Source organism: Mirounga leonina, unplaced genomic scaffold, assembly GCF_011800145.1.
Source record: "Mirounga leonina isolate KUSES-001 unplaced genomic scaffold, KU_Mleo_1.0 Mir_91, whole genome shotgun sequence".
In the NCBI taxonomy this organism is placed as follows: Eukaryota; Metazoa; Chordata; class Mammalia; order Carnivora; family Phocidae; genus Mirounga; species Mirounga leonina.
Genome location: NW_023270839.1, coordinates 45,623,215 through 45,637,749, shown reverse-complemented (window position 1 = coordinate 45,637,749; position 14,535 = coordinate 45,623,215). Strand labels below are relative to the sequence as shown.

The following is a 14,535-nucleotide window of genomic DNA, read 5'->3' as shown; positions in this document are numbered from 1 at the left end:
TAAAATAATAAAGAGTTAAAAGAAGGTGTACAAAGCAGAATGAGAGAAGTTAAAAAAAATAAGATAGATGTGATGGTGAGACATAAAACAGTCACAAATACAAAATTACCCATATCCAAACGTCATTGCCACAATTTATTAGATAAAAGAGTGCAGTGGCTGTAGTAATGTCAAGTGGTTTCTTCAAACTGCTTACTAATTTAGTATATTTAATATCCTGAACTTTTACATAAAACACTTTAATACCATAATCTCCTTAAAATTATTTCTGACTGGCAGATAAAATTACAGTTTGGTTAGAGTAGAAACAGAACTTTACAGGCATTTTTTTTCCCCCCTCAAATGGTCCCCCTCAACTGATATCTACCTTCCAGCACCACCAACTAACCAAGTATATAGGCTAGTCTGAGCCTAAGCGTTCTTTCTTCAAGCAGCCTATCAAAAGTGGTGGGGAGGATTATTGATAATGGACATAGAATATTTTTACTGAGGTATTCTTCAACTAAGAAATGATGGGTAACTTGATATTTGTCTCTTTTTGAAACATTGAACATTTGCAGCTATGGGCTCTCCACATTGGATGAATGAGATAGTGTTTTATTAGTTTACTTTTTCATTATTCGATATGAAAATAATTTTCAAATCTAAGTATATTATTATCTGATGTAAGATTCCATCTCCTAGATAAAATGTGGATGCTTGCTCTCTGGATCCAGTAATCTAGTTTAAGGAATTATAGTTAGACTAAACCCTGCTTTGCAAACCTCTTTGAACTACTCTCCCTCTATTTAACTTTTTAAATGATTCTGCATTGAGAACTGTTCATGGATAGTATCTCATTCCTAATTATACAGTAAATATGCACTAATGAAACTTTATTCATTGTGTTGCTTACTTTGTCTCTGTCTATTGTTAAACTGTTCCCTTTTGTTTTTTAAAAGGCAAACCTACACCAATTTGAACTAAATGTCCTAACTCTAGAGATGTTCTTTGAGTAAATGATAGTCAACACCCTCCCCCACCCCAACCTGGAGATGCCTATTCTCTTTTAAATCCATCTGTTGCTAATATTAATGGTACTGACCTCCCCCCAACCCCCTTTATTGTTAGAGTGACTCACTGTTTCACTAACACTAATTTGGGGCTTTGGTCCTTACTTGAACATGCTCTCTTCCCTTTCCAACAAGTAGTTGATTCTGTCTCACTTGACTAAGTGGTGGTGAGGTACATTTTCCAACTTTCTTTTCAGATTTATAAATACCAAAGTGCTGCTGGGTTTTCCTGCTCTATGGTGCTTTTCTTCCTGCTCTTTAAACATTGACACACTTGTTGGAATTCCTACAAGTGTGGCTAATTGCAAGATTTGTGAAGGAATTATTTAACTTTTGGCAAATTGTTTTGGGTATATTTCTCTTTGGGGTTCCATCATTGTTCCTTGCATTGTTGCCAACTATATGCTAATTATTTTTCAGACCTGATAAAAATGGGTCTGTTAAAAAAAAATAAACATACAAATTGTTTTGAAATTTCCCATATATTTTAAATTAGAATTTTTTAGTATAATATTAACTCAGCACTTTCCGTACTGAAAGGGATACTTGGAATATCTAAAAAAAGACCTTTATATTTTCCTTTTATTTTTGTGTAATTTCCTCACATCAGTTTAGAAAATTTATTCACATTTAACCCATATTACTTGATATATTTTTATATATTCTTAAGATAGTTGGCAGCATTGTCTTGATTCTCTGTTTGTTTGGGCTTATATAATATCTTTTTCTTTTCTCCATTTTTTGTTTTTCTTTTGCTTCCTAAGGACATGATGATACAGCGCCATGTGCAATTTTGAAAAGTATGGATAGTTTTAGCTTTCTCCAACACCCAGTCCACCAGAGGAGCTTAGAGATTCTGCAGAGGTGCAAGGAAGAGAAGTACAGTAAGGCTTCAAATCCTGATAAACTCTGTGTCATCACATATCTGTTTGGAAATGGAAACCAGGAGCATTCTGCACCAGGGTGGGACATAAATTGCATAGGCAGTGTGACCTCCATAATCCTTTGACCAGTCTCAGGATACTTCCATTGATTGAGACTTTATTTCTTCTTTCTTTTGAAAAAGTTGATATACTTCTTCTTTGAATCTGGATGACTATTTACCTGTGATCCTTGAGTTGTTAATTATACTTGGTTTTAGAATCTGAATTGGTTTTCAGTTTTGTCTTTAAAGTAGCTGAATGATGGTTGAAAATGAGTAATGATGTTTTTTCCTGCTGATTTTTAAAAAAAGCTTTATTGAAACCTAATTGAGGTAAAATTGCATGCAAAAGCATAGAGTTTGGTAAGTTTTGACATATATATGCACTTGTGAATCATTAGCACAATCTAGTTAATTACCATACCCAATACTGCCAAAAGTTTCCTCTGCCCCTTTCTGTTTTGGCTGATTTTTATGCTTGCTTATGCTTGAATTTCAGCATCAGCAGTGTTGCTTTTGTGTATCATTATTTAATCCATTTTGTTTGATTGCATTTCTATCAGACCTTTCTGTGTCTGGTTTAGAGCAAAGCCACCACATTAATGTTTTGGCTTAAGGAAGAATGAGAATCATGGTGGATATTCTTTTTTTATTTTTTTATTTTTTTTATAAAATTGGTGTGAAAAGATGCCCTTGGTCTCCATTTCCTCCTTTCTATTTGTTATACTCATTCTGAATGAAAATGGATTCTTTTGCCTATTGTGGGATTATAGTTATTTGGCTATTGCTATAGTGAGAATAAAGAGATCCTGTAGAATACTCAAAGCCTAACTCAGCAATTTGCATATAATGGACTTAAATTACTTATATATTCTGAGCTTTTTACAAATCACCACAGATTTACTTTATTAATTTCAGTTTGTGATTGAAATTCCATGAAATTTTAGAATCCAGTTATCAGTGAAAGGAGAATGTAAGTAGAATTTCTAAAAGCAATGTTGTGGGTTCTTCAGTTCTTCTTTGGCTGTTTTGGTATAAGAAAATGTGTAATGCATTTTGAAAAATACTATTAAAAATGTTTTCTCATTTTAGAAAGAACAACGGTAAGTATTTCATTTTAAAAAGACTATCCTTAAGTGTTACTATTAATTATTACTGTTGTTTCTAAAAGGTATACAATAAGTCTTCATTTCAATTACCTATCTTCCTTTTCTAAATCTTTTAATCCATGGGACATTATTTAAAACAGCCTACAAATCTTTTTTGGGAGTTTAAATTAATTGTTTTGAATTTTTAAATAGTTGCAAGTAGTTTGTTTTGTTGATTTTCATGACCCTCAGTGCATTCCAGCTTAGTGTAGATATGGGTTCAGAATAGGAGGGCACCACCACGTACAGCACAGGCTGCATGAGGAAATTATATATTTATATTTACATGCAAATTTATGGAAGTTGGAGCTTTTCCATTATCTTAGGTAGTTTATTCCATTTTCTATTATAGTACTACCAGTAATTAGAATTTTATAATATATAAAATTACAAATTCAAGTCTAGGAGACAGTTTTTTAAAAAACAGGGGACTACCAGCTTTAGGTAATGAATAATTGGCAAGGTGAATGAACCCTTCCGCAGGTAACAATGATAAAACCTGGAGAAAATTTAAAAATAACAAAATGATTTGAAAGCACTGGAAAAAGACAAAGCAAAAAACACAAAAAAAACCACACACAACACAAAAAAACACTGAAAGACCAAAAAGAAGCAGAAACCAGAGGAGAGTTTATTCTTTGAAGTAAGTTAAGTAGTGGATAAGAATTGTGAATCTGTGGCTTTTTAAACAAGGTGCTCCCCAACTCTCATAGCCCCAGAGACAGCAGACTACAACCATACTGACTTGAGGTATCAGAGAACAAAGTTGAGGATTGGCAAAACAACTTGGAATTTAGGAGGAAAATCCTGGAACTGCTGATGAGTAAGCTGCCAAAGGGCTAAAACCCCATGTTAGAGTATAAATTCTGCCAACCATACCTGGATGACAGCTGTGAGTACGAAGGGAAGCTGGTCAACAAAGCAATGCAAACCAAATAGGAGATGACCTTTGAAAGCTACAATTGCAATAGGTGAGATTTGCGAGTTTGCTGCTTTTTTGACAGAGGGCTCCATAGCTCCTGTGGGAGAAAAACTGAAGTCTTGCTATCTTAGTCCCATAAATAGAGGGGAGAGAGAAAGAGGCAGAGAAATATTTGAAGAAATAGTGGCAAAAACATTTCATGTTTGGTTAAAAAGAAAAAACAAAACTGACCTAGAGATCCCAAGAAGTTTAGTGACTTCCAAGTAGAATAAATAAAAAAGAAAACCATTATTAGGCACATTATTTGCCAAATGTCAAAGATAAAGAGAAAATCTTGAAAGCAGCCAAGAGAAAATATGGCACATTAAATACAAGGGGATAATGATATGATTAACACCTGACTTATTAAAGCAGTGGAGACAGAAAGATATCCAAAAATCATATTAAAATATTGCCCCCCCAAACAAACAAAACACCCCCCAACAAAACCCAACTTTCAGGCAAAAATTTCTATATTTTTAGTTTCAGTCTAGACCGTTAACTACCTGTTAGAAGAAAAATCAACAGTTTTCAGAAAAATGTAACAGAATTTAGTGTTGCTACAATGTATTTTCCACAGTCTAACTATTAGCAAAATATTCTTTAAAAATGAACCTGAGGGGTGCCTGGGTGGCTCAGTTCGGCTCAGGTCATGATCCTGGAGTCCCAGGATCGAGTCCCGCATCGGGTTCCCTGCTCGGCAGGGAGTCTGCTTCTCCCTCTGGCCCTCCCCCCTCTCATGCTCTCTCTCTCTATCTCATTCTCTCTCTCAAATAAATAAATAAAACCTTAAAAAAAAAAATGAACCTGAGATAAAGATGTTTTCAGATAAGAGGAATCTGAGAGAAAATTTTTTTTAATCAGAAAGTTCAACTTTATTTTTTTATTTATTTAATTTTTTTTTAGAGAGAGAGAAGGTGTGTGAGCAGTGGAGGGGAGGGGAAGGAGGGAGAGAGAGAAAGAGAGACTCTTAAGCAGGCTCCACACTCAGCACTGAGCCCAACATGGGGCTCAATCTCATGACCCTGAGATCAGGACCTGAGCCAAAATCAAGATTCGGATGCTTAACCAACTGAGCCACCCAGGCATCCTGATAATGGAAGTTCTTTAAGCTGAAGGCTAAAGTTACCATCAGATGATAACTTGGATGAATAGTAAGTGTGTTGGTATACTTTTCTGCAAAAGACCAGATATTAAATATTTTAGGCTTTGTGGGTCTTATGGTCTCTGTTGAAACATCTCAGTTCTACTGTGAAAGGAGCAATAGACAATACATAAATAAATAAGCATGGCTGTGTTCCAATAAAACTTTATAATGGACACTGAAATTTAAATTTCATATAATTTTCACATGTCACAAAAACATTCTTCCATTGATTTTTTTTTCCCCCCTCAACCATTTAAAAGATGTAAAAGCCATTCTTTGTGTTCAGGCCATACAAAAACAGGCCGTGGGTTTGATTTGGCCCAGGGGCTTAGTTTGCTGATTCATTAATTATTTCTATTATTATAGAAATAATAACTGTGTATAAAAATAAATGACTATACATATTTCCTTTCCTTCTCTTAATTTCTTTTAAAAAGATATATGACTATTTAAAGTAAAAACTATGAGATTGTTCTGGTGGTATAAAATGTGTCCACAAATTCTTTGATACTCCTCTCTTCAAGAGGCATGTGCTGTACTTAATGACTCACTTCTAACAAATGGAATATAGCAGAAGTGACAAGAGACAGTGTGTGACCTTAACGATTAAGACATAAAAGGTATTGTGGTTCTTCCTTTTCATTTCTGTTGCTCCCACCTTCTCTCTCTAGTGACTGTTCTCTAAGATTTGGTCGGGAGGAAGTTAGAGGAGAGGGGAGGGGAGAAATTGGGGTTCTTGGAAGCATGACCTTCAGTCCCACTTCTCCAAAGTTCAGGAGCCCTGGTAAGGAAAAAGAATAAGATGGTAGGAGGAAGAGAGAGAGAAAGGGTAGAAGAGAAGAATCTCACTTGAATTTGAACCCATACTTTTGACCTTAAGTCTACACTCAGGACATGTTTATGAAGAAGATGAAGGATCAGCAACTGTCAGAGAAATGCTGTGGGCTTGATATAACTTAATACTCTCACCTTGCTGACAATGCCTGCCTTAATGTTCCTGACCTCAGGCCTCAGTATGGTCCCACAAATGATTGAAAATTTAATCTGACCAAATGCAATTAATGGAATTCCATTGTAGAAATCCAAATGGAATTTAAGTCTGACCTAAATGGAATAAAATAGAAATCAGTAACAGAAAGATATCTGAGAAATCCTCCATTTTTTTTTTTTTTTTTTTAAGTAATCTCTACACCCAACATTTCTTGAACTTACAACTCATTAAGAGTTGCTTGCTCTTCTGACTGAGCCAGCCAGGCGCCCCTTGAGAAATACTCAGATATTTTGAAAATAAACCACATGTGTAAATAACTCATGAGTTAAAGGAGAATTTATAAGGGCAACTTGAAACTATTTTGATCTGAATGAGAATGGAAATAACATACTTGCATAATGCAACTAAAGAAGTGCTTATAAGAAAATTGATAGCTTTTAATTCCTTATATTAGAAAAAGGTCAAAATCAATGCTTTTACCTTATGAAGCTACAAGAGCACTTTAGACCCAAAATAAGTAGAAGTGAAGTGCTACAATCTGTGGATACAAAGCAGACCAACAGTAGAGAAAATCAGTGACCACCAAAAGCTGATTTTTCAAAAAGAGCAATGAAATGGATAATGCTCTAGTTCTGTCCAGTACAACTTTCTCTGAAGATGAAAATATTATCCAGCTATGCTCTCTAAAACTGTAACCATTAGTCAGTATGGCTGTTAAGCACCTGAAATTTATTGAAAATTTGAAAACTGAAGTTTTAATTTGATTCAATCAAATAAAATTTCAAAGCCATGTGTGGCCAGTGGCTGCTGTATTATTAGACAGTACAGTTCTAGCCATTCTGATGGAGAAATATGAGAGAAGACACAAATACTGTTATTGGAAATGAGCAAGTGGACACAGTTACATACGGTATAGACATCAAAAGATTGAGGAGAGATTATGAACACTTACGTCAATAAATTCAACAAAGATGAAATGGACAAATTCCTTGAATGTCAATCTAAATTGACCCAAGGGAAATAGAAAATTTGATCACTCCTGTATCTATTAACAATGATGGATTCATAAGTAAAATCTTCCCTCACACCCAAAAAAGGCCAGGTAGCTTCAATAGTAAATTTCATTTAAGAAACGTTTAAGGAAAGAATAATAGCAGTTCTCTTCAACTCGTTCAGAAAATACAGGAGCAAGGAACCCTATGCAAATCATATCATGAGGCCAGTATTATTAAACAAAAACATTGCAAGAAAACTACAGACCAACATACCTCACAATGATAGACGTAAAAAGCCTTAAGAAATAAAGGGCTAACTGAATTCACCAATATATTAAAGGAGAATACATGAAAACCAGTGGAATTTATTCCAGGAATGAAAGGTTGGTTTGATAATAGAAAATCAATCAATATAACTCACTATATTTTTTTAATAGATTTTATGTATTTGTCAGAGAGAGCACAAGCAGGGGGAGCAGTTCCCTGCTGAGCAGGGAGCCCGATGCAGGACTCGATCCCAGGACCCTGGGATCATAACCTGAGCCAAAGGCAGACGCTTAACCTACTGAGCCACCCAGGCATCCCTATAACTCATTATATTATCCATCTAAAAAAAAGAAAAAGCTTATGATATCTCAGTAGTTGGATAAAAAGATTTTGTCATAATTCTTCACTCATTCCTATTTAAAAGCTTTTAGGAGCCTAGGACTAGAAGGCAGCCTCCTCATTTTAAAGAATATGCATGAAAATCCTACAGTAGACTTCATACTTAATGATCAAAGATTGAATACTACTCTCTCACATTGAGAAAAGGCACAGATACCTGCTTTTGCCACTCAGATTTAACACTCTGCTGAAGGTCATACACAGTGCTCTAAGTCAACAAAAAGAAAAGGTGCATAGATTGAAAAGGAAGATGTAGACAACATGATCACCTGTATAAAAAGTGCTAAGGAGGGGCACCTGGGTGGCTCTTGGTTAAGCGACTGCCTTTGGCTGAGGTCATGATCCTAGGGTCCTGGGGTCGAGCCCCACATCCAGCTCCTTGCTCAGCGGGGAGCCTGCTTCTCCCTCTCCCTCTGCCTGCTACTCTGTCTGCTTGTGCTCTCTCTCTCTCTATGTCAAATGAATAAATAAAATCTTTTTTGGGGGGCGCCTGGGTGGCTCAGTCGTTAAGCGTCTGCCTTCGGCTCAGGTCATGGTCCCAGGGTCCTGGGATCGAGCCCCGCATCGGGCTCCCTGCTCAGCGGGAAGCCTGCTTCTCCCTCTCCCACTCCCCCTACTTGTGTTCCCTCTCTCGCTGTATCTCTCTCTGTCAAATAAATAAAATTTAAAAAAATAAAAAAAAAATAATAAAAAAATCTTTTTTTTTTTAAAAAAGGAAATGTCTCTATATCCAAGGAAATTAAAAAAAAAAAAAGGTGCTAAGGAGTTTAAAATATGCTATTTAGATGATCTAGAAAGTAAATTCCAACAATCTCACAGGATACCAGGTAAATTTACAAAATTAAGTTATAATATTTTAGCCATGAACATGTGGAAAATGAAATTTATGAATTTCATTTATACATCTTTGGCAGTCAGCCTCCTAGATACTCTCCAGTTATCCTCATACTCTGTTATTCACAACCTGTGTAGTCTCCTGCATTTTACCAGTCTTGGTCTGTGTGACTTATAGGACATGGCAGAAGTGATAGTTTGTCAATTCCAAAATTAAGTTATGAAAAACTACAGTTTCCATCTTAGGTAATTTCTCACTTGCTAGCTCTCTCTTGGATCACTGTTTCTGGGAGAAGTAAGCTGCCATTTGTGAGTAGCCCTGCTGAGATCCCACTGAAGCCTGTAGTCAACAGTTAGGAACTGATCCTTGCTACTAACTATGTGAGTGACCTTGGAAACAAATCCTTTAGTTCCACTTGAGATGACCACAGCTTTGGCCAGCAGGTTGACTATAACCTCACGAGAGGCCCTATCTCAACCATGCAGCTAAGCAGCTCTGGAAACCTGTTTCTGTAAAAACTCTGTGATTATGATAACTGTCATTTTTAAATGCTAGAGTGTTTTGGTTTTTTTTTTTTTAATTTTTTAATTTATATTTTGACAGAGAGAGAGAGAGAGACAGTGAGAGAGGGAACACAAGCAGGGGGAATGGGAGAGGGAGAAGCAGGCTTCCTGCTGAGCAGGGAGCCCAAGGGGAGAGGGAGAAGCAGGCTTCCTGCCAAGCAGGGAGCCCAATGCAGGGCTTGATCCCAGGACCCTGGGATCATGACCTGAGCTGAATGCAGACGCTTAACGACTGAGCCAACCAGGCGCCCCTAAGTGCTAGGTTTTGAAGTGCTTTAATATGCAGTGGGTAATAATATAACATACCAAAACATGAAATGCTTAGGGATAATTTTTATTTTATTTATTAATTAATTTGGGGGGGCGGAGAGGGGGAGAGAGAGAGAGAAAGAATCTTACGCAGGCTCCACGCCCAGCACAGAGCCCGATGGGAGGCTCCATCTCACAACCCTGAGATCATGACCTGAGCTGAAATCAGGAGTCAGATGCTTAGCTGACTGAGCCACCCACATGCCTCACGTAGGGATAACTTTAATGAACTTATACAACTAAGAGGAATTGAAAAATATCTAAATAAATGAAGAGATTTTTTGGTAGAAATTCACAAGCCAATAACTAAGACTTACACGGAAATATAGAATATCTAGGATGACAAAATTTTGAGAAAGAACAACAAAGCTAGAGAACTTATACATTACGATTTCAAGACTAAAATAATCATGACATTGTTCTCTTAATGTAAAGATCAAGAGATCAATAGAACCAAATAAAAATCCAGGAAAAGATCTACACATACAGGTCAACTGATTTTCCACAAAGGTGCTGAGATAATCCAGTGGGGTTGAGTATAGTCTTTTAAACAAATGACATTGGAACAACTAGGTAGCCTTATATAAGAAGAGGACTTTGACCTTATCTATAAGATTGAACTCAAAGTGGGTCATATAGCTCTTCATAAAGAGTAAAACTATTAAATTTGTAGAAGAAAACCTGAGAGAAAATCTTTACAATCTTGGGACAGGCAAAGATTTCTTAGATGGGACATAAGAGCATGAACTGTTTAAAAAAAGAAAAAGGATAAAATTGAGTTCACCAAAATTGATAATTTCTACTTTAAAAAAGATCTTGCTAAGAAAACTAAAAGCATACCACACCCTGGGAAACAAAACTTCTGTAATAATTTATAATACTGATAACTGATAATGGACTTGAAAACAATATTTTAGGAGCTCCTGTAGTTAATAAGATAAGCAATTCAGTTAAAAATAGCTTAAAGATTTAAACACGTGCTTCAAAAAAGAAGATTTAGTAATGATCCACAGGTTCATGAAAGATGATCAGTTTCATTAGTCATTAGGGAAATGCAAACTATAATCACAATAAGGTCACATTAAAACCCTGTATCATGGCTGAATTTTAAGAAGTTGACAAAACATAAAAAATTAACACTATTAACTGATGATGAGGTTGTGGAGCAACTGGAACGCTTATATACTATATTGCAGTATAAAATAGTACAATTACTTCGGGAAAGAATCAGTTTTTTTATAAAGGTGAGCATATACTTTCCATGTATTCCATTAATACCAATCCCAGCTATTTATCTGAGAGAAATGAAAACATATGTTCACCCAAATACTTTTATATATCAGTTGTTAAAATATTATGTGGAATTTGAAACAAGTACTGCTATTTAAAATTAATAAAAATAGATTAACCTCATCAATTAAATTCTCAAAATGAATTTTGCAAGCAGTTCAATTAAATAATATCTACAAGATTCTTTTTTTTTTTTTTTAAAGACTTTATTTATTTGAGAGAGAGACAGATCATGAGTAGGGAGCAGAGGGAGAATCGGGGCTCAATTATATAGTTATATAGGTAGTTATATATAACCCTAAGTGAAGGTAGATGCTTAGCTGACTGAGCCACCCAGCCACCTCATATCTACAAGATTCTTAAAAATGATGAAAATAAAAGGATGGACAAAGGTATACTAGGCAAAGGTGGTGAACAATAGCAATAAATAAAGTTAGGTAGTAATCTGAACAGATCTACACTGATAGAACTTTATTAAAAGATTTAGTTGAGGGGCACCTGAGTGGCTCAGTCGTTGAGCGTCTGCCTTCGGCTCTGGTCATGATCCCAGGGTCCTGGGATTGAGCCCCGCATCGGGCTCCCTGCTCAGCGGGAAGCCTGCTTCTCCTTCTCCCACCTCCCACCCCCACTTGTGTTCCCTCTCTCGCTGTCTCCCTGTCAAATTAAAAAAAAAAGATTTAGTTGAGAAAGACAGAACCTGAACTCACTGGAAAGTTTTGAGATCTGATAAAGAAATGATAAATATGTGTATAAATCTAAATAATTACTTTATAAAACTTAGTAGTAAAGTTTAATTTGCTTGATTAATGGGAAGAAAACAAGGTGGAAATAAGAACTGGATAACGACATCTGAGATGGGAAGGGGATAACTAGAATCAAAGCATTCAAAGGTTCTTGTACTCTTTAGCAAAAGGGAAGAAAGAATTCAGTTTAGAATTCATGGATATGCTAAAAATTCAAGGGTAATCAAAGAGGAGAGTATTTATAACTTCTGAAACAAAAGAAACCAGAATATAAAGAAAATAATTCAGTAGAAATCTGGATGAAAGCATATAATAATTAGGGAAATTCAAGGCATAAAATAAGAAGTCAGAAAAACCAGAAACAACGTAATACAAATAAATTGAAATGAACCAAATTAAATAAAAAACAGGTTATGCAATTAAGAAAAAACTCAATTATAAGATGTTTATTAGAGAAAAACCTAAATCATATGAACACAGATTCAAAATAAAATATTGAATAAAGTTGTATCAGAAAATTTATTCTTGCTCTCTTGTACAGTTTCCCACCCCCTTTAGGCAACTCTTGTTAAGATTTCTGTTACTATAAATGTTTTGCCTTTTCTAAAAATTTTACAGAAATGGATCATACAGTATGTATTCTTTTGTGTTCTGATTCTCTTATGCAATATAGTGATAAACACATTCATCTATGTTGTTTATATACAATTAATTTGTTGCTGGGTTATTGTATATATATAAACAATTGTATATACAACTTTGTGTTTATAATTTGTTTCTTGATGGATATAAGGGCTGTATACTGTTTTGAGCTATTACGAGGAGCCTTGCTATAAACATTCTTATTCAAGTCATTTTGTGTACATATGTTTTCATGCCTCAGGTAAAACTTATGGTTGGTTACTGTGTCATTAAAGTAAGACTTGTTTAATGTCATTAGGAACTGTCCAACTTTGGTATCTTAAAGATACTTTGTTTTCTTTTGACATTATTTGTGATGATAAACTCAGATGTCATCTTGTTATAAATTCTTTCATATCTAATGTACCTTTTTTCCCTCTGGCTGCTAGGCATTTTCTCTTTGCTTTTTGGTTTAGTAATTTATTATTTCCTAGATGTGATTTATATTTATCCTCTTTGGGATTTGCTGTACCTTTTGGACCTGTGATTCAATTGTTTTTCATCAAATTTAGGAAATTTTTGGCTAACATTGTTTCAAAATTTTTTTCTACTGCAATTACTTTTCTTTCTGGATGTCAGTTACGTGTTTTTAGAATATTTGATATTGTCTCAGAGATTCCTTATACTCTGTTCCTTTTTCTTTTCTTTTTATTCTTTTATTCTTCAGATTAGATAGTTTTTATTTATTGATTTCAAGTTCATTCATCCCCCGTTTAAAGTCTTCTTTTAAACCCATAGAATGAATTTTTTATTTTTAGTTCCAGAATATCCATTTGGTTCCTTTTTACAGTTCCCAGTTTTCCCTTGAGTTTTGCTGTCTGTTAACTCATAAGACCATCTTCTACTTTAAGTCCTTGAACATTATGATAACTATTTTAAAGTTTTTTTTTATGCTGATCCTAGCAAGTGGGGGATGATGGGATCTGAAGCTGTTGAAATGGGATCAGGAGAGAGGTGCACAGACCTTCATTTTCTAAGTGATCAGTTACAAACGTTCAGTGTATGACTCCTGTCCTCTTAATGTTTAAAATATTTAATAATTGATCTTGAAAATCATCACACAGAGGGGAAAAAAGAAAGTCAAATAATATGCATAAAAGAATTACCCTCAAAGAAACACCCTATTGTGTTTGCAGGGAAGATACTCCAAGAAAGAGAAGAAAATTTCCTGTGAGTACTTTACAGTATGGAAGAATTTAAGAATGTGTATCCAATAAAGCAGTAGCACAAATTTAAGACTATAAAATATCAGAATGATATTGAAAAGAGGTATTGAACTACTAAAGCATTCAGAGGCATAAAGCTACATCTGTATGAGCTCAAAAAATGGTGGAAAATAGCTGAAAATTGAATTACTAATATTGAAGAAAGGCCTGAGATGATCATGTTTCAATACACGGAAAAAAATAATAGATATGGAGGATAGAAAATGATAATTTGTTATAGGGATAATTGGTGCCCATAACTAAGGAACTGATTAAATAAAAACAATGAATTCAGTATATAAGAAAATAAAGTTATTCAAAGTTCTAACTGAATTTGTTGATCACAAGATATATTTCCAGTAACAGTTTACTGGAAATTCTCCTGGGAATTTACTTAGGAGTAGAATTGCTGGGTCATATGGTAATCCTATGTTTACTTTTTCAATGAACTGCTAGATTGCTTTCCAAAGTGACTATCATTTCACATTTCAGCAGTGTGTAAAAGGTTCTAATTTTTTCATGTCCTTGGCAACAATTATTATCTGTCTTTTTGATTATAGCCATACTGGTGGGTGGTATCTCATTGTAGTTTTGATTTTCATTTCTCTGTTGACTAATGATGTTGAGCATCATTTCATGAACTTATTAGCCCTTTGCATATTTTCTTTGGAAAAATATCTGTTGTAATCCTGTGTTCATTTTTAAATTGGGTTGTCTTTTTATTATTCACTTGTAAGAGTTCTTTTTATTTTCTGGATTCAAGTTCCTTATCAGATATTTGATTTACAAACATTTTCTATCATTCTGTGGGTTGTCTTTTTTTACTTTCTTGATCTGTTGTCTTTTGAAGCACGTAGTTTTAAATTTTGATGATGTCCAGTTTATCCATGTTTTTCTTTGGTTGCTTATGCTTTTGGTGACATACCGAAGTAATTTTATTGCCTAATTCAATGTCAGAAAGATTTACTCCTATGTTTTCTTTTAAGAGTTTTATACTTTTAGCACTTATTTTGATTTTTGGTCCAAC

At 34.7% G+C, this 14,535-nt stretch overlaps 1 protein-coding gene across 10 annotated transcripts in view; it reads left to right on the top strand.

Moving 5' to 3' along the window:
- The window catches only part of MYO9A (myosin IXA), a 272,310-nt gene that overhangs the window by 124,133 nt on the left and 133,642 nt on the right, over nucleotides 1-14,535 (top strand). For 9 of the 10 annotated variants that reach the window (XM_034993654.1, XM_034993659.1, XM_034993658.1 and 6 more), the window contains one exon: nucleotides 1,817-1,936. The exons of the other annotated variant lie outside the window; for it this stretch is intronic. In XM_034993654.1, coding sequence (XP_034849545.1) covers nucleotides 1,817-1,936 — 120 coding nt within the window. The remainder of the gene's footprint in view (nucleotides 1-1,816; nucleotides 1,937-14,535) is intronic. 10 annotated transcript variants of the gene reach the window in all.